This window comes from Oncorhynchus nerka, linkage group LG15 (genome assembly GCF_034236695.1).
Source record: "Oncorhynchus nerka isolate Pitt River linkage group LG15, Oner_Uvic_2.0, whole genome shotgun sequence".
In the NCBI taxonomy this organism is placed as follows: Eukaryota; Metazoa; Chordata; class Actinopteri; order Salmoniformes; family Salmonidae; genus Oncorhynchus; species Oncorhynchus nerka.
In genome coordinates, this window is record NC_088410.1 from 18253864 (window position 1) to 18274998 (window position 21135).

Sequence of the window (21135 nt, forward strand, 5' to 3'; positions counted from 1 at the left end):
CTGTCCATTATTCAACCAACTCTTTGAACCAGAATGAACATTTTAATCTGAGCTGTTCTGTTTTAAAAGAGAGAAAACAAGTTATTAACATAACAGCTGGTGTAAGAAGATCATGCATCTTATTCAGTAGTCTGTTCAACATATGGCAAATGTTGACAACCCAACGTCATCTAAGTTTTGCATTTGTGAGTTCGTGTTAACAAGGGTCCTCTTCAGAAGGCACAAACGTAAAAAGATAAATACATTATAACGGAAAACTTCAGGTAATTAATGCTCAGTTTTAAAACGTTTCTTTCCGATTTGTGCCTACTGAACACAACCCTGTGAGCGTTTGACCACTGTTCAACCATAGATCTTCTTAGGCTGCGTTTAGAGATGCAGCCAATTATTTTGACCAGTCAAATCTGATGTGATTGGTAAAAACATCAGAATTGGGCTGTCTGTTTAAACCCAAACTTAGTGGACTACATTACCCAGACTCATTTGGGGGGCCAGGAAGTTGCCCATGTGAAGAATCTTAGGGTGTTTGTCACCAAACTCTGGACAACGTTGTTGGTGATGACTGGGACTGTAACCCTTCCTGGAACAGAGTCCTCCTACCTCATCACACTACTTCACAGGTGTGTCAGGCCACAGGTAGGTGATGTTGGTAAGTTGTAAAAACCAACCCTCTCTCCAGTCTCTCCTAAGGATCTCTCCATCCCTCCTCTCTCCAGTCTCTCCTAAGGATCCCTCCTCAGGATCTCTCCAGTCTCTCCTAAGGATGCCTCGTCTCTCCTCAGGATCTCTTCATCCCTCCTCCCCATCCATTTTAAATGAACTCCAGTCCTTCATACTTCAGGTCTCCTATCTTCGTCTCTGGCAGTAGCATCCTCCCGTCTAAAGTAAAGGCCAGGATGTACGTCGCTATCTTCCCTGCGTCCTCCTCCGACTTCAACGCTAGTACGATCTGATCGTCGGTGTCCGGTACGAACTTGAACGAGGAGAAACCGTGCGTTGGGTGGAGGGGTCCAGCGTGCCCCACGGTGACTTCGCGGAAGTCCGAGGGGCAGGAGAGGAGGAGGTTGGTGGCGCGGTGCTCGTCGGCGATCTCATCGTAGCGTTCGGAGCTGGCGCGGCGGGGGAGGAAGAACCAGCGCTGGAGGCGGTCGGACCACGCTGCAGACTCATGGATCAGGTAACCTGGAGGGAGAAAGAGAGAAAGTGTGAGATTAACCCAGTTGACAGAGATGGTGAGATGATCGAGGGAGTGTTTTTCCACACAACTGACTTGGTGCATCAGGTCGCCTCGGAGAAAGACAATAGAAAGTGACATCTTCAGAGGAACAGAGAGAGTTAGCGTGACACAAAGAATAAAGGGTGTGTCATACATTCTTCCAGGAACCAAGAGGATTAAAGACCGGTGTATTAGACTCCTCCCCCCCTCCCTCACCTGGCGGTTGAATCCCGGCTGCGCTGCGCAGGGCGTTGTAACGCGGTACCCAGTTCTCATGTTGCACGTTGCCGCGGTAACCCACCACCTTGATCCATTGGGGGTTGTCGTTGATGAACTCTCCGGTAGTGGTCGTCCACTCTTTACCCAGACCACCCACGTAGAGGCACTCATCCTTCACCGCCAGCCACTCCGCCTTGAACCCTACACAGAGGTCAAGGGTTAGAGGTTATTACAGTATGGTCCTGGTGATCCACACTTTACCCAGACCCCCCACACACACACCTTTTGAGACAGACCCGTCTCCATCAGTCAGTATAACCCAGGGTACCGCCTGGTTCCCCTCTATCCTGTAGACAACTCCTGTACGGTCGTCCACGCTGTACAGGTGACCGTTGAACGCAACTAGCTCCGACAGCTCCATACCTGGGGGTACAATGATCAGCCGGTCAATACGATGATCAGTCGGTCAATACAATGATCAGTCGGTCAATACGATGATCAGTCGGTCAATACGATGATCAGTCGGTCAATACGATGATCAGCCGGTCAATACAATGATCAGCCGGTCAATACGATGATCAGCCGGTCAATACGATGATCAGCCGGTCAATACGATGATCAGCCGGTCAATAGTCGATACGATGATCAGCCGGTCAATACGATGATCAGCCGGTCAATACGATGATCAGCCGGTCAATACGATGATCAGCCGGTCAATACGATGATCAGCCGGTCAATACAATGATCAGCCGGTCAATACGATGATCAGCCGGTCAATACAATGATCAGCCGGTCAATACGATGATCAGCCGGTCAATACAATGATCAGTCGGTCAATACGATGATCAGCCGGTCAATACAATGATCAGCCGGTCAATACGATGATCAGTCGGTCAATACGATGATCAGTCGGTCAATACGATGATCAGCCGGTCAATACAATGATCAGCCGGTCAATACGATGATCAGTCGGTCAATACGATGATCAGTCGGTCAATACGATGATCAGCCGGTCAATACAATGATCAGCCGGTCAATACGATGATCAGTCGGTCAATACGATGATCAGCCGGTCAATACGATGCACCCAGCACAGTCTTCATTAATATTAAGTACAGACAGTATTCACTCTTTCCATATGTTGTTGTGTTACAGCCTGAATTTAAAATAGTTTTAATTGAGATTGTTTTATCACTGGCCTACACACAATATCTCATAATGTCAAAGTGGAATAATATTTTTAGACATTTTTACTACAAAGATAAAGGCGTCCTTCCTAACTCAGGAGAGGAAGGAAAACGCTCAGGGATTTCACAATGAGGCCAATGGTGACTTTAAAACAGGTGCAGAGTTTAATGGCTGTGATAGAAGAAAACTCAGGATGGATCAACAACATTGTAGTTACTCAACAATACTAACCTAATGGACAGAGTGAAAAGAAGGAAGGCTGTACAGAATAAAAAATATTCCAAAACATGCATCCTGTTTGCAACAACGCACGAAACAAGTAATACTGCTAAAAATGTGGTAAAGCAATTCACTTTTTGTCCTGAATACAAAGTGTTGTATTGGATTACAGAGTACCACTCTACATATTTTTAAGCATAGTGGTGTCTGCATCATGTTATGGGTATGCATGTAATTGTTAAGGACAGAGTTGTTTTTCAGGATAAACAAGAAATGGAATAGAGCTAAGCACAGGCAACATCCTAGAGGAAAACCTGGTTCAGTCTGCTTTCCAACAGACACCGGCAGATTAATTCATCTTTCAGCAGGACAATAACCTAAAACACAAGGCCAAATCTACACTGGAGTTGCTTACCAAGAAGACAGTTAATGTTCCTGAGTGGTCGAGTTACAGTTTTGAATTAAATTTACTTAAAAATCGATGGCAAGACTTGGTTGGCTAGCAATGATCAACAACCAATTTGACAGAGCTTGAAGAATTTTAAAATGAAGAAGGCAAAGATTGTACAATCCAGTTGTGCACAGCTCTTAGAAACTTTACCAGAAAGACTCACAGCTGTAATCACTGCCAAAGATTATTCTAACATGTATTGACTCAAGGGTGTGAATACTTATGTAAAAAATATATTTCTGGATTTCATTTTCAATAAATGTTTTCACTCTGTCATTAGGGGGTTTTGTGTGCAGATGGGTGAGAAACATTTCACTTTGTCATTAGGGGGTATTGTGTGTAGATGGGTGAGAGGAAATCATTAGGGGGTATTGTGTGTAGATGGGTGAGAGGAAATCATTAGGGGGTATTGTGTGTAGATGGGTGAGAGGAAAAACATACATCTGTTGAATTCAGGCTGTAACACAATAAAATGTGGAATAAGTCATGGAGTACGAATACTTTCTGGAGATTTATTCTTCTCATACGACAGAAGAAAGGAGAACACATTCCAACTACTGTTATGTGATACTAGCCTGGCTGCCAGTCCGTCTCTGCCCTCTAGCCACTCCTTACAAAGCAAGACAGTTCCATAAGGAGTTGGCAAGAGAGCAGAAGCAGAGTGGTCTGGCAGCCAGGCAAAAAAAACAACACAGTGGTTTAAACCAGTGGCTTTCAAACCTCTCCTCATAGAACCTCGGACGTTTCACAATTCTATTGTAGAACTAGCTCACCTGATTCACCTAGTTGACAAGTTGAATCAGCAGTCCTAGCTCTGGAGTACATTAAAAACATGGAATGACTTGGGGGTCCCTGAGAACCCCTGGTTTAAACCATTCTCTTCTGCTTCGTCTTTGGGGTCTAGGCTGGGTTACTGTAAAGACGCACTATGCAGAAATCACTCCGCCATTTCCTGGTTGCTACAATTCTAGTAGTTGTGACAAAATGCAGGTATAGCGTAGAGAATCTAAAACTTAAGAACAGGAAGCATAGAAATAGAGCGCACAGGACAGATCTACTGCTTCTTAGACTTGCTGTCAATGAGAACTACAGATCTATAACACGCATTTCTTTGTGAATTTGGTCAAGTCGCCCCAAAAAGTGACATATTGCAGCTTTAAAAGCAATTTGTGACAAATGCTGATATACAAAAAAAATAAAGCTTTGAAGCCATTTTAATAAATGGTCCGGGTCCCAAATGGCACCCTATTCACTGTTTTCTGCACTACTAAGTGGTGCACTAAAGAGGGAAGAGGGTGCCATTTTAGATGGAACCACAGTAATTAAAACCACCTCGTCCCTTCTCAGCCAGGTGGCTCTCCAGAGTCAGGCTGTCTGCGTCCCACTCCACCTCCACTCTGTCCCCACTCTCAGACACCACCAGGTGGCCCCTCCGCATGACGCTGAACCACGTCTGACCCTACAGGACAGAAGATCAATAGTTTATTTTAGCATGTAGCTGAACCACATCTGACCCTACAGGACAGAAGATCAATAGTTTATTTTAGCATGTAGCTGAACCACATCTGACCCTACAGGACATGAGGTCAATAGTTTATTTTAGCATGTAGCTGAACCACGTCTGACCCTACAGGACAGAAGATCAATAGTTTATTATAGCATGTAGCTGAACCACGTCTGACCCTACAGGACATGAGGTCAATAGTTTATTTTAGCATGTAGCTGAACCACATCTGACCCTACAGGACATGAGATCAATAGTTTATTTTAGCATGTAGCTGAACCACGTCTGACCCTACAGGACAGAAGATCAATAGTTTATTCTACTCCTAAAATAACATAAATTAAGAAATACTGTATTAATCCCTGATGTAGCTAAACACGTCTGCTCCTTAAAATAAAATAAGTTTGTTGAATTAACATCAAATCCAATCACATTTTCTTTTGAGTAAACTTAAAATCACCACACACTTCAGAGTAAAACAGTTCAAAGAAATAGGCGTGCATCACACTGCTAGCTGTGGTCTAAGGCTCTGCTAGCTGTGGTCTAAGGCTCTGCTAGCTGTGGTCTAAGGCTCTGCTAGCTGTGGTCTAAGGCTCTGCTAGCTGTGGTCTAAGGCTCTGCTAGCTGTGGTCTAAGGCTCTGCATCACACTGTGAGCTGTGGTCTAAGGCTCTGCTAGCTGTGGTCTAAGGCTCTGCATCACACTGTGAGCTGTGGTCTAAGGCTCTGCTAGCTGTGGTCTAAGGCTCTGCTAGCTGTGGTCTAAGGCTCTGAATCACACTGTGAGCTGTGGTCTAAGGCTCTGCTAGCTGTGGTCTAAGGCTCTGCTAGCTGTGGTCTAAGGCTCTGCTAGCTGTGGTCTAAGGCTCTGAATCACACTGCTAGCTGTGGTCTAAGGCTCTGCATCACACTGCTAGCTGTGGTCTAAGGCTCTGCATCACACTGCTAGCTGTGGTCTAAGGCTCTGAATCACTCTGCTAGCTGTGGTCTAAGGCTCTGAATCACACTGCTAGCTGTGGTCTAAGGCTCTGAATCACACTGCTAGCTGTGGTATAAGGCTCTGAATCACTCTGCTAGCTGTGGTCTAAGGCTCTGAATCACACTGCTAGCTGTGGTCTAAGGCTCTGAATCACACTGCTAGCTGTGGTATAAGGCTCTGAATCACTCTGCTAGCTGTGGTCTAAGGCTCTGAATCACACTGCTAGCTGTGGTCTAAGGCTCTGAATCACACTGCTAGCTGTGGTATAAGGCTCTGAATCACTCTGCTAGCTGTGGTCTAAGGCTCTGAATCACACTGCTAGCTGTGGTCTAAGGCTCTGAATCACACTGCTAGCTGTGGTATAAGGCTCTGAATCACTCTGCTAGCTGTGGTCTAAGGCTCTGAATCACACTGCTAGCTGTGGTCTAAGGCTCTGAATCACACTGCTAGCTGTGGTCTAAGGCTCTGAATCACACTGCTAGCTGTGGTCTAAGGCTCTGCATCACACTGTTAGCTGTGGTCTAAGGCTCTGCATCACACTGCTAGCTGTGGTCTAAGGCTCTGAATCACACTGCTAGCTGTGGTCTAAGGCTCTGAATCACACTGCTAGCTGTGGTCTAAGGCTCTGAATCACACTGCTAGCTGTGGTCTAAGGCTCTGAATCACACTGCTAGCTGTGGTCTAAGGCCGTGATGAGACAAGAATAACTACCAATTGGATACCACGAAATTGGAGAGATTTATAATAACAAAAATAAATGTTTTATATAAAATGTAATAAATGAAAAAGAATAAAAAATAAAGAACATAGTCTAATTACGGATAAAGCTGAAATGTGTGTTTTTAAGCTGATTTAAATACCTTGGTGCTCATTGAGGCCGTGTCCAAGTCTGCGATCACCCCAATACGGTACCGGATGCTCCCGGACGCCATCCTCTCCGGGGGACTGAGAGGATATGTGTCGTTGTAGTGTTTATTATTCCAGTTGACGCCGCCGTTGTTTCCCACTGCCGCCACCGGTTGACGGTTACCATTATTGTTTATTTCATTGTCATTGTTCGTCCACCAGCTTTGCGCCCCGTTACCGTGGTGATGGAAGCGGTCAGAGGAGACGCCGAAGACGTCATTGCCGCCAGTTCCGACCCCCGTCGTCTGGTGCAGGTAGAACAGCAGGGCGAGGGCAATGAGTGTTGCCACGGTGATGGCCCTCCATTTTAGGCGGAAGCGGGGGTCAGAGGTGGCGCCGGCCATGAAGGCCAGGGCAGGAAGGCCTCGCACGGAGATCCGTAGGGAATTCATGGAACTGGAATCATCAGGACCACCACGTTCCGGCTCTGAATTATACCCTGAGATAATGGACATGGGAGAGGGAGAGGGAGCTGGGAAGGTGGGGAAAGAGGAGAGAGAGAGAGAGATGGACAGAGAGAGAGAGATGGACAGAGATGGACAGAGAGAGAGAGATGGACAGAGAGAGAGAGATGGAGAGAGAGAGAGAGAGAGAGAGATGGACAGAGAGAGAGAGAGAGAGATGGACAGAGAGAGAGAGAGAGAGAGATGGACAGAGAGAGAGAGAGAGAGAGAGAGAGATGGACAGAGAGAGAGATGGACAGAGAGAGAGAGATGGACAGAGAGAGAGAGATGGACAGAGAGAGAGATGGACAGAGAGAGAGATGGACAGAGAGAGAGAGAGAGATGGACAGAGAGAGAGATGGACAGAGAGAGAGATGGACAGAGAGAGATGGACAGAGAGAGATGGAGAGAGAGAGATGGACAGAGAGAGAGATGGACAGAGAGAGAGATGGACAGAGAGAGAGAGAGAGAGAGAGAGATGGACAGAGAGAGAGATGGACAGAGAGAGAGAGAGAGAGATGGACAGAGAGAGAGATGGACAGAGAGAGAGATGGACAGAGAGAGAGAGATGGACAGAGAGAGAGATGGACAGAGAGAGAGATGGACAGAGAGAGAGATGGACAGAGAGAGAGAGATGGAGAGAGAGAGAGATGGACAGAGAGAGAGAGATGGACAGAGAGAGAGAGATGGACAGAGAGAGAGATGGACAGAGAGAGAGATGGACAGAGAGAGAGAGATGGACAGAGAGAGAGATGGACAGAGAGAGAGAGAGAGAGAGAGAGAGATGGACAGAGAGAGAGATGGACAGAGAGACAGTGGGTAAAAGGGGAAAGAGAATTGGAAAAGGGAAGAGGGCAAATGTTAATTTCATTGTTCATTGTTGTTCATTCATTATATTGTCCACTGTTTATTGTTAAACTGGTGCTGAGAATTAGTCAAAATATCCATTCCACTAACCACGTTTTAACCCACAGTCAAGTCATCCCTTATAAAAATGAAAATGAAATCACGACAGCTGAGATGGAAACAGGTCGCTTCTGTAAAATTGTATTTAATTCCGAGAGATAATTTGTTCGTTCGACATGGTGGATCTTTTGGTGTCTGTAAAATGTATTATGTGAGAGATGGTGGTGGAAACGCCTTTATCAGCAAATATTGGTTATTTATACATCATATGGAAGTAAACATGGAGTCACGTGATGAGATGGTGTGTGTGGTCCTCCCACTACGACTCAGGACAGCATGCAGTTTATTAGACTACAGATGAAATAAGTTATAATGAACTTCACCGTGTGGGGAGAAAGTGCACAGTGATGAGATGGTGTGTGTGGTCCTCCCACTACGACTCAGGACAGCATGCAGTTTATTAGGCTACAGATGAAATAAGTTATAATGAACTTCACCGTGTGGGGAGAAAGTGCACAGTGATGAGATGTGTGTGTGGTCCTCCCACTACGACTCAGGACAGCATGCAGTTTATTAGGCTACAGATGAAATAAGTTATAATGAACTTCACCGTGTGGGGAGAAAGTGCACAGTGATGAGATGGTGTGTGTGGTCCTCCCACTACGACTCAGGACAGCATGCAGTTTATTAGGCTACAGATGAAATAAGTTATAATGAACTTCACCGTGTGGGGAGAAAGTGCACAGTGATGAGATGGTGTGTGTGGTCCTCCCACTACGACTCAGGACAGCATGCAGTTTATTAGGCTACAGATGAAATAAGTTATAATGAACTTCACCGTGTGGGGAGAAAGTGCACAGTGATGAGATGGTGTGTGTGGTCCTCCCACTACGACTCAGGACAGCATGCAGTTTATTAGGCTACAGATGAAATAAGTTATAATGAACTTCACCGTGTGGGAGAAAGTGCACAGTGATGAGATGGTGTGTGTGGTCCTCCCACTACGACTCAGGACAGCATGCAGTTTATTAGGCTACAGATGAAATAAGTTATAATGAACTTCACCGTGTGGGGAGAAAGTGCACAGTGATGAGATGGTGTGTGTGGTCCTCCCACTACGACTCAGGACAGCATGCAGTTTATTAGGCTACAGATGAAATAAGTTATAATGAACTTCACAGGGTGGTGAAAGTGTACAGTGATGAGATGGTGTGTGTGGTCCTCCCACTACGACTCAGGACAGCATGCAGTTTATTAGGCTACAGATGAAATAAGTTATAATGAACTTCACAGGGTGGTGAAAGTGTACAGTGATGAGATGGTGTGTGTGGTCCTCCCACTACGACTCAGGACAGCATGCAGTTTATTAGGCTACAGATGAAATAAGTTATAATGAACTTCACCGTGTGGGGAGAAAGTGCACAGTGATGAGATGGTGTGTGTGGTCCTCCCACTACGACTCAGGACAGCATGCAGTTTATTAGGCTACAGATGAAATAAGTTATAATGAACTTCACCGTGTGGGGAGAAAGTGCACAGTGATGAGATGGTGTGTGTGGTCCTCCCACTACGACTCAGGACAGCATGCAGTTTATTAGGCTACAGATGAAATAAGTTATAATGAACTTCACCGTGTGGGGAGAAAGTGCACAGTGATGAGATGGTGTGTGTGGTCCTCCCACTACGACTCAGGACAGCATGCAGTTTATTAGGCTACAGATGAAATAAGTTATAATGAACTTCACCGTGTGGGGAGAAAGTGCACAGTGATGAGATGGTGTGTGTGGTCCTCCCACTACGACTCAGGACAGCATGCAGTTTATTAGGCTACAGATGAAATAAGTTATAATGAACTTCACCGTGTGGGGAGAAAGTGCACAGTGATGAGATGGTGTGTGTGGTCCTCCCACTACGACTCAGGACAGCATGCAGTTTATTAGGCTACAGATGAAATAAGTTATAATGAACTTCACCGTGTGGGGAGAAAGTGCACAGTGATGAGATGGTGTGTGTGGTCCTCCCACTACGACTCAGGACAGCATGCAGTTTATTAGGCTACAGATGAAATAAGTTATAATCAACTTCACCGTGTGGGAGAAAGTGCACAGTGATGAGCTTGATGCTCCTTTCAATAAATATCAAGGGTTTGATTCTGGTGACGTGATGATTGATGCTTCACTGCTGCTTGACTAATAAAACAACTCTTGTTCTTGTCCATAGTAACATCATAATGTCGGTAGCCTACCCACACTGCATGGTAGGTAGCCTACCCACACTGCATGGTAGGTAGCCTACCCACACTGCATGTGACAGCTGTGGCTAGAGAACACGCGGAGGGGAACATGTGATGGAAACACATTGAACTTTAAGTTTTCATGTACTAAATAGAAATGTAAGTTAAAAAGTACATTTTGTTCACCAAGACATCAACCACAACAAGTCTGTTTGGAGGAAACCCCACTGTGGGGAAAATGATCAAATGTTTTACTTTTTAAAATATTTGCATGAAGATCTGTCAGCAAATTAGATGCAAACCAGCTAGTGACTGGACAAGGCTCCCCAGGACTGGGTCGTATTCACTAAACCAGCTAGTGACTGGACAAGGCTCCCCAGGACTGGGTCGTATTCACTAGACACTAAACCAGCTAGTGACTGGACAAGGCTCCCCAGGACTGGGTCGTATTCACTAAACCAGCTAGTGACTGGACAAGGCTCCCCAGGACTGGGTCGTATTCACTAAACCAGCTAGTGACTGGACAAGGCTCCCCAGGACTGGGTCGTATTCACTAAACCAGCTAGTGACTGAACAAGGCTCCCCAGGACTGGGTCGTATTCACTAAACCAGCTAGTGACTGAACAAGGCTCCCCAGGACTGGGTCGTATTCACTAAACCAGCTAGTGACTGGACAAGGCTCCCCAGGACTGGGTCGTATTCACTAAACCAGCTAGTGACTGGACAAGGCTCCCCAGGACTGGGTCGTATTCACTAAACCAGCTAGTGACTGGACAAGGCTCTCCAGGACTGGGTGGTATTCACTAGACACTAAACCAGCTAGTGACTGGACAAGGCTCCCCAGGACTGGGTCGTATTCACTAAACCAGCTAGTGACTGGACAAGGCTCCCCAGGACTGGGTCGTATTCACTAAACCAGCTAGTGACTGGACAAGGCTCCCCAGGACTGGGTCGTATTCACTAAACCAGCTAGTGACTGGACAAGGCTCCCCGGGACTGGGTCGTATTCACTAGACACTAAACCAGCTAGTGACTGAACAAGGCTCCCCAGGACTGGGTCGTATTCACTAGACACTAAACCAGCTAGTGACTGGACAAGGCTCCCCAGGACTGGGTCGTATTCACTAAACCAGCTAGTGACTGAACAAGGCTCCCCAGGACTGGGTCGTATTCACTAGACACTAAACCAGCTAGTGACTGGACAAGGCTCCCCAGGACTGGGTCGTATTCACTAAACCAGCTAGTGACTGGACAAGGCTCCCCAGGACTGGGTCGTATTCACTAAACCAGCTAGTGACTGGACAAGGCTCCCCAGGACTGGGTCGTATTCACTAAACCAGCTAGTGACTGGACAAGGCTCCCCAGGACTGGGTCGTATTCACTAAACCAGCTAGTGACTGGACAAGGCTCCCCAGGACTGGGTCGTATTCACTAAACCAGCTAGTGACTGGACAAGGCTCCCCAGGACTGGGTCGTATTCACTAAACCAGCTAGTGACTGAACAAGGCTCCCCAGGACTGGGTCGTATTCACTAGACACTAAACCAGCTAGTGACTGGACAAGGCTCCCCAGGACTGGGTCGTATTCACTAAACCAGCTAGTGACTGGACAAGGCTCCCCAGGACTGGGTCGTATTCACTAAACCAGCTAGTGACTGGACAAGGCTCCCCAGGACTGGGTCGTATTCACTAAACCAGCTAGTGACTGGACAAGGCTCCCCAGGACTGGGTCGTATTCACTAAACTAAACCAGCTAGTGACTGGACAAGGCTCCCCAGGACTGGGTCGTATTCACTAAACCAGCTAGTGACTGGACAAGGCTCCCCAGGACTGGGTCGTATTCACTAAACCAGCTAGTGACTGGACAAGGCTCCCCAGGACTGGGTCGTATTCACTAAACCAGCTAGTGACTGGACAAGGCTCCCCAGGACTGGGTCGTATTCACTAGACACTAAACCAGCTAGTGACTGGACAAGGCTCCCCAGGACTGGGTCGTATTCACTAAACCAGCTAGTGACTGAACAAGGCTCCCCAGGACTGGGTCGTATTCACTAGACACTAAACCAGCTAGTGACTGGACAAGGCTCCCCAGGACTGGGTCGTATTCACTAAACCAGCTAGTGACTGAACAGGGCTCCCCAGGACTGGGTCGTATTCACTAGACACTAAACCAGCTAGTGACTGGACAAGGCTCCCCAGGACTGGGTCGTATTCACTAAACCAGCTAGTGACTGAACAAGGCTCCCCAGGACTGGGTCGTATTCACTACACATTAAATGAAAGAAAACAGACAGAAACTGAACTTATCCAATAGGAAAGAATCTCAGTTTACTTTGCATTACATTTCCTGTTGCAACACGTTTGCACTAATGAATACGACCCTGGGCTACCAGTGCTTCTGGGTGTAGTTTACCACTAGGTACAGATCCAGAATCAGCTTCACCTACCCCAGTCCTATCTTTAACTAGAAGTAGGGAAAATGCCAAACTGACCCAACAACAGCATCTAGGGGCACCTTCTCCCTACCTGAACACACATTCTGTATGCAGTGCACGACTGTTGACATGGTCCCATAAGGCTCTATGTAGGGAATAGGGTGTCATGGCAGTTGAAACTGGAGAGGGCTCTGTGTCTGTGTGGTACAGTACTGCTACAAACAAGATGACATGTTCTCTGCCAGTCTTGCATCATGGTTGCTAGGGGCAACAGACTTAAAAGGTAGAGGACAGGTAGGTACTAGTTCCGTTGTTCCTCAGTCACAGTTACGCACCCACTCACTTGTACTACTGAGTCACGCAATGCTTCAAGACAGGCAGCAAGGGCTAGACACTACAATACTGTAGAATACCTACCAGGGTTCAAATACTATTTGAAATCTTTCAAAGACTTTTAGCGTTTGATCTCTAGTTCCAGATGGGTGGGGTTTGACCGCCTGCAACTATTCTATTGGTTCCACTGTGCCAGGCAAGCTCAATCAAGCCCAGATCGTGTATTTGAAATGATTTTAAATAGTATTTGAACCCAGGGAAACACACATTTGCTCTGTAAGTGGAACCAACTACCGTGGAGTGGCGTCTCCCTAGATGCTATCTGCCTCTGGTCTAGGAGAGACGGTGTCCAAAACGGCACCATATTTCCTGTTTGAGGCCCTTTGACCAGGGGCCATAGGGTTGAAAAGCAGTGCACTATGTAGGGAATAGGGAACCATTTTGGAAAGAAAATCTGTTACATAAACACTGGTTCTGTTCCACTTCAGTTAGGGCTCCTGAGTGGTGCAGCGGTCTAAGGCACCACATCACTACAGACCCTGGTTCTGTTCCACTTCAGTTAGGGCTCCTGAGTGGTGCAGCGGTCTAAGGCACCGCATCACTACAGACCCTGGTTCTGTTCCACTTCAGTTAGGGCTCCTGAGTGGTGCAGCGGTCTAAGGCACCACATCACTACAGACCCTGGTTCTGTTCCACTTCAGTTAGGGCTCCTGAGTGGTGCAGCGGTCTAAGGCACCGCATCACTACAGACCCTGGTTCTGTTCCACTTCAGTTAGGGCTCCTGAGTGGTGCAGCGGTCTAAGGCGCCGCATCACTACAGACCCTGGTTCTGTTCCACTTCAGTTAGGGCTCCTGAGTGGTGCAGCGGTCTAAGGCACCGCATCACTACAGACCCTGGTTCTGTTCCACTTCAGTTAGAGCTCCTGAGTGGTGCAGCGGTCTAAGGCACCGCATCACTACAGACCCTGGTTCTGTTCCATTTCAGTTAGGGCTCCTGAGTGGTGCAGCGGTCTAAGGCACCACATCACTACAGACTCTGGTTCTGTTCCACTTCAGTTAGGGATCCTGAGTGGTGCAGCGGTCTAAGGCACCACATCACTACAGACCCTGGTTCTGTTCCACTTCAGTTAGGGCTCCTGAGTGGTGCAGCGGTCTAAGGCACCACATCACTACAGACCCTGGTTCTGTTCCACTTCAGTTAGGGCTCCTGAGTGGTGCAGCGGTCTAAGGCACCGCATCACTACAGACCCTGGTTCTGTTCCACTTCAGTTAGGGCTCCTGAGTGGTGCAGCGGTCTAAGGCACCGCATCACTACAGACCCTGGTTCTGTTCCACTTCAGTTAGAGCTCCTGAGTGGTGCAGCGGTCTAAGGCACCGCATCACTACAGACCCTGGTTCTGTTCCATTTCAGTTAGGGCTCCTGAGTGGTGCAGCGGTCTAAGGCACCACATCACTACAGACTCTGGTTCTGTTCCACTTCAGTTAGGGATCCTGAGTGGTGCAGCGGTCTAAGGCACCACATCACTACAGACCCTGGTTCTGTTCCACTTCAGTTAGGGCTCCTGAGTGGTGCAGCGGTCTAAGGCACCGCATCACTACAGACCCTGGTTCTGTTCCACTTCAGTTAGGGATCCTGAGTGGTGCAGCGGTCTAAGGCACCACATCACTACAGACCCTGGTTCTGTTCCACTTCAGTTAGGGCTCCTGAGTGGTGGTGCACCACATCACTACAGACCCTGGTTCTGTTCCACTTCAGTTAGGGCTCCTGAGTGGTGCAGCGGTCTAAGGCACCACATCACTACAGACCCTGGTTCTGTTCCACTTCAGTTAGGGATCCTGAGTGGTGCAGCGGTCTAAGGCACCACATCACTACAGACCCTGGTTCTGTTCCACTTCAGTTAGGGCTCCTGAGTGGTGCAGCGGTCTAAGGCACCGCATCACTACAGACCCTGGTTCTGTTCCACTTCAGTTAGGGATCCTGAGTGGTGCAGCGGTCTAAGGCACCGCATCACTACAGACCCTGGTTCTGTTCCACTTCAGTTAGGGATCCTGAGTGGTGCAGCGGTCTAAGGCACCGCATCACTACAGACCCTGGTTCTGTTCCAGTTCAGTTAGGGCTCCTGAGTGGTGCAGCGGTCTAAGGCACCGCATCACTACAGACCCTGGTTCTGTTCCACTTCAGTTAGGGCTCCTGAGTGGTGCAGCGGTCTAAGGCACCACATCACTACAGACCCTGGTTCTGTTCCACTTCAGTTAGGGCTCCTGAGTTGTGCAGCGGTCTAAGGCACCGCATCACTACAGACCCTGGTTCTGTTCCAGTTCAGTTAGGGCTCATGAGTGGTGCAGCGGTCTAAGGCGCCGCATCACTACAGACCCTGGTTCTGTTCCACTTCCGTTAGGGCTCCTGAGTGGTGCAGCGGTCTAAGGCACCGCATCACTACAGACCCTGGTTCTATTCCACTTCAGTTAGAGCTCCTGAGTGGTGCAGCGGTCTAAGGCACCGCATCACTACAGACCCTGGTTCTATTCCGGGCTGTATCACATCCGGCCGTGATTGGGAGTCCCATAGGGCGGCACACAATTGGCCCGGCGTCATCCGGGTTTGGCCGGAGTAGGCAGTCATTGTAAATAAGAATTTGTTCTTAACTGACTTGCCTAGTTAAACAAAGGTTTAAAAAGAAAAAGATGTCAACAGGTTGGCTGTGTAGGTAAGGAGAGTAGGATGCATCATCATGAGGTTATCAGCCAGTCTGAGGACTTACTGAGGTAGCCGACCACAAGAGACTAACGCAGGAGAGACCAAACAAAACTATGTGCCTCTCTAACACAAATACACTCTCACTCAGGCAGTCACTCATTAAATCACCACTGCATGTATAAACCCAAACCTGCTGCCACAGAAACCAGCTGCCACAGAAACCAGCTCTGAAATCTTTTGATCTCTTCCCCTCTCAGATCCAGCTGTGAGGTGTATTGATCTCTTCCCCTCTCAGATCCAGCTGTGAGGTGTATTGATCTCTTCCCCTCTCAGAACCAGCTGTGAGGTGTATTGATCTCTTCCCCTCTCAGAACCAGCTGTGAGGTGTATTGATCTCTTCCCCTCTCAGAACCAGCTGTGAGGTGTATTGATCTCTTCCCCTCTCAGAACCAGCTGTGAGGTGTATTGATCTCTTCCCCTCTCAGATCCAGCTGTGAGGTGTATTGATCTCTTCCCCTCTCAGAACCAGCTGTGAGGTGTATTGATCTCTTCCCCTCTCAGATCCAGCTGTGAAGTGTATTGATCTCTTCCCCTCTCAGAACCAGCTGTGAGGTGTATTGATCTCTTCCCCTCTCAGAACCAGCTGTGAGGTGTATTGATCTCTTCCCCTCTCAGATCCAGCTGTGAGGTGTATTGATCTCTTCCCCTCTCAGAACCAGCTGTAGGTGTATTGATCTCTTCCCCTCTCAGAACCAGCTGTGAGGTGTATTGATCTCTTCCCCTCTCAGAACCAGCTGTGAGGTGTATTGATCTCTTCCCCTCTCAGAACCAGCTGTGAGGTGTATTGATCTCTTCCCCTCTCAGAACCAGCTGTGAGGTGTATTGATCTCTTCCCCTCTCAGAACCAGCTGTGAGGTGTATTGATTCCCCTCTCAGAACCAGCTGTGAGGTGTATTGATCTCTTCCCCTCTCAGAACTCTGTGAGGTGTATTGATCTCTTCCCCTCTCCATCCAGCTGTGAGGTGTATTGATCTCTTCCCCTCTCAGAACCAGCATTGATCTCTTCCCCTCTCAGAACCAGCTGTGAGGTGTATTGATCTCTTCCCTGTGAGGTGTATTGATCTCTTCCCAGAATCCAGCTGTGAGGTGTATTGATCTCTTCCCCTCTCAGAACCAGCTGTGAGGTGTATTGATCTCTTCCCCTCTCAGATCCAGCTGTGAGGTGTATTGATCTCTTCCCCTCTCAGATCCAGCTGTGAAGGTGTATTGATCTCTTCCCCTCTCAGAACCAGCTGTGAGGTGTATTGATCTCTTCCCCTCTCAGAACCAGCTGTGAGGTGTATTGATCTCTTCCCCTCTCAGATCCAGCTGTGAAGTGTATTGATCTCTTCCCCTCTCAGAACCAGCTGTGAGGTGTATTGATCTCTTCCCCTCTCAGAACCAGCTGTGAGGTGTATTGATCTCTTCCTCTCTCAGCTGTGAGGTGTATTGATCCAGCTGTGAGCACTACATATTGATCTCTCTTCCCCTCTCTCCAGCTGTGAGGTGTAATTGATCTCTTCCCCTCTCAGATCCAGCTGTGAGGTGTATTGATCTCTTCCCCTCTCAGAACCAGCTGTGAGGTGTATTGATCTCTTCCCCTCTCAGATCCAGCTGTGAAATCTATTGATCTCTTCCCCTCTCAGATCCAGCTGTGTTCTGTTATTCACCATTTCTCCTCCTCCTCTCTGAGCACTCAGCAACAGACATATTCCTCTCCTCCTCACACATCCCTTTCTTCAGCCGCCCACTCATCCAGCAAGTGAGGTCCATCTCTTCCTCTCTCTGTCCTTGTATCCCTCCCCCCCTCTCTCTCCATCCCTCCCTCTCTCTCTGTCCTTGTATCCCTCCGTCCCTCCCTCTCTCTCTCCCCGTCCCTCCCTCTCTGTCCTTGTATCCCTCCGTCCCTCCCTCTCTCTCTCTCTGTCCTTGTATCCCTCCGTCCCTCCCCTCTCTCTCTCCGTCCCTCCCTCCCTCTCTCTCTAGCCAGTGAGAGGAGAGGTAGAACTGCAATAATGACTGAGTAAAAGAACCTCCAAACCAAGTGTTTCCCAAACGGAACCCTATTCCCTATATTGTACTCTAATTTACCATAGTGCCCTGTTCAAAAGTAGAGCACTACATAGGGAATAAGGTGCCATTTGTGAAGGAGCCAGGTGATGTAACCTAATACAGGTAAATGAGGTAACGATGTTTGATTGACTGGAGCACAAAAGAGCGAAGCGCTAACCCATAAGTAAACAACACAGAAGAGCGAAGCGCTAACCCATAAGTAAACAACACAGAAGAGCGAAGCGCTAACCCATAAGTAAACAACACAGAAGAGCGAAGCGCTAACCCATAAGTAAACAACACAGAAGAGCGAAGCGCTAACCCATAAGTAAACAACACAGAAGAGCGAAGCGCTAACCCAGAAGTAAACAACACAAAAGAGGCAAAACCACCACTGTTTCATGGTGATTGAATCACTTTTCACCATGTGCTAATAGGCTGTTATAACACAGGTTCTGTGTCTCAAATGGCACCCTACTCCCTATATACTAGGTCAAAAGTAGGGCACACGTCAAACTCATTCCACGGAGGGCCGAGTGTCTGATGGTTTTCGCTCCTCCCTTGTATTTGACTGATCAATTAAGACATTGATTAGTTAGGGACTCCCCTCACCTGGTTGTCCAGGTCTTAACTGGACACAAGGTGAAAGGAGATGGCCCAGTGTCAGCTGGTTTCTCCATGGAATGAGTTGGACTCCCCTCACCTGGTTGTCCAGGTCTTAACTGGGCACAAGGTGAAAGTAGATGGCCCAGTGTCAGCTGGTTTCTCCATGGAATGAGTTGGACTCCCCTCACCTGGTTGTCCAGGTCTTAACTGGACACAAGGTGAAAGGAGATGGCCCAGTGTCAGCTGGTTTCTCCATGGAATGAGTTGGACTCCCCTCACCTGGTTGTCCAGGTCTTAACTGGGCACAAGGTGAAAGGAGATGGCCCAGTGTCAGCTGGTTTCTCCATGGAATGAGTTGGACTCCCCTCACCTGGTTGTCCAGGTCTTAACTGGACACAAGGTGAAAGGAGATGGCCCAGTGTCAGCTGGTTTCTCCATGGAATGAGTTGGACTCCCCTTCACTAAATCAATCAGATGCTATTAGTTTCCAGCTTGGGATACCTATGGGATATTGATGACAGTATTGTGAGTTAAAACCAGATGAAAATCTCCTAAATCTGATCAAACTAGCCTCAAACCAGTTTGTGTTCCTTTAAACTGGTTTTCCTAGATTCAAACTGGTTGATGTTAGTTTACAGCAGATATACTACCAAGCAGGATCAATGTCCTATCTGCATGACCCCTCTATGTTGAACTGTCTGCTCCCTGTACATGTCACTCATGTTATGGATTCCCATCACCTGGTCATCTACGTCTTGAATCGGAAACATCGAAAGGAAATAACAAAACCAGCAGACACCCCTGATACACCCCTAGGTCCCTTCAACAAGACATCATGGCCACGAAGACAGGAAGAGAGGTGGAGCCAGAAATCAGGCCAGACTACAAGGGGTGTATTCATTATGGAAACTGTTTAAGAACCAAACGGAAGCAAACAAAGAAAAAGGAACTAAACAGGAATGGACCTACCCAAATTTGTCCAATACAAACTCTTGCTTGCGTTTTCCATTTTGAGTAAACCATATATCGATAGAGGACTCATCGTGGATATAAACTGTTAACATGGACATTGTCACTGAGGGCTAACTTGCAAGCACGAAAACAGTCAACAAATGTCAAGCAAATATATGCCCGGGATACCCTACTAATTGAAGTTTTACTGTACTTTAAAATGGAGTTGGCTTCAATGGCACTGCTCATTCTGTCACAGACACTATAACTCATCAGATACAAAGATGAGTCATCCATCTCTATGGAGTAAAGGGTTTCTGTTGCAAAACGTTTTGCAGCAGACTAAACGTTTTGCTATAGGAATCGGTGTAATGATTACACCCCAGTAATCTTGGAGAAAAACGAATGACTGTCAAACTAGCAGACTGACCAAATGCGTATCTAGCTACTAGTTAGCTTTGATACCTTCACTCCTTAAGGTCCAAGGACCGTATGCTATTTTCAGAGGTAGACCATCTCTGCAGCCAAAACAGCCAAATACTCCATCTAAACGTCAATCGATTCTCAATTGCGACATGGTTCTAGAAACATAAAGCCCCGTACTTTCCTATCACAAAATAATTTCACAAATGCAAAACACATACACATATACACTTACTGTACGGTGTTTTAACCGGCTTCATCACAGTCGCAGCTGACAGTATCTTTCAGTGACAACATGTTTCTGGCGGCCTTCTGTTACACACAGGTGTTCAGAGCATGCGAGACAGCCAATTAGCATGCCGCATTCCTCCGTCTGTCTTCCGTAAACAGCTGTAACATGGAGATATGACCTTGTGGGAACACCAACCCACCTTTTGTTTTGAGAAAAGTATGTATCGCTTATATAAGGTTATGCTTCCAAAACCGTACGCAAGTGATGCGTGTTAATGTTCAGACAGAACGTCTGGGCTCTTATTATTAACAAACCTCCACTGTAGACGCCTTCGTCCAATTACTCCTGTGTGTAAAGTAACGGAACAGAGTCATGATCAAGGTCTAGCTATGATACATGTAGGAGCTACGTCAAAGGCTGGATGACTGTCAATCAATGGAAACTGGAAAAAGTCAGAGAAGGTCGGAAATAGTTTCGGAAAGTATATTCCTCTTTTAGCAAGCTCCTAGCTAACTTGTGCAAAAAACCCTTTAGCATTAGGGGCTAGCTTATTGGATAGCATTGATAAATCCGCCTCCAGACTGACTGCATGTCAGTTGAAATTATCCGTTACTTTATTATGCCTGGCTTTGTATACTTTAGACAGACCGTACTTATTGGGAATACTTTAGACAGGCCGTACTCACTGGGTGAGAGGGAGGTCTCCGCGTCCCCCCGTAGCGACTGTTTGGAGGAGGTTATCCGGTGTTTCGGTGTTTCTCGGTCCCTACTCCCCCTGCTCCATCGCTGGAAGAGAGTTGAGGCAGCCAGCTCGACTTCCGCCTTCTCGCTGCTTCCCTGGCGCGAGCGGAATGAACTCTGGAAACTCGGCCAACTTGCCGCGCATGACGACGCACAGCCGCCGACCGACGCATCCCAACGAGCGTCCTGATTGGTCCGTTCCTTTCTGCGTCGCTTGACCCAGCGTTTGCTTAAAATATTCTGTCCTTCGCGCTGAGTTGAACACATTGACTCTGACCTTCTCGGGTAACCTGTACAGTCCATACAAGTGGGTACAGTACAGTTCAGACTCAGAGATAAATAATATTTCCCTAAAAACTCCAA

General features: G+C 47.5%; 1 protein-coding gene across 1 annotated transcript; it reads right to left on the reverse strand.

Annotated features, from left to right (window-relative positions):
- Positions 1-22: 22 nt before the first annotated feature.
- cant1b (calcium activated nucleotidase 1b) lies at positions 23-21090 on the reverse strand. Its single transcript, XM_065001168.1, has 6 exons — positions 20718-21090; positions 6636-7153; positions 4626-4752; positions 1718-1858; positions 1433-1636; positions 23-1182 (listed from the first exon to the last, which is right to left on the reverse strand). Exons 1-6 carry the CDS (start codon positions 21073-21075, stop codon positions 812-814), a joined length of 1719 nt encoding a protein of 572 aa, XP_064857240.1. The 5' UTR covers positions 21076-21090; the 3' UTR covers positions 23-811.
- Positions 21091-21135: the final 45 nt, after the last annotated feature.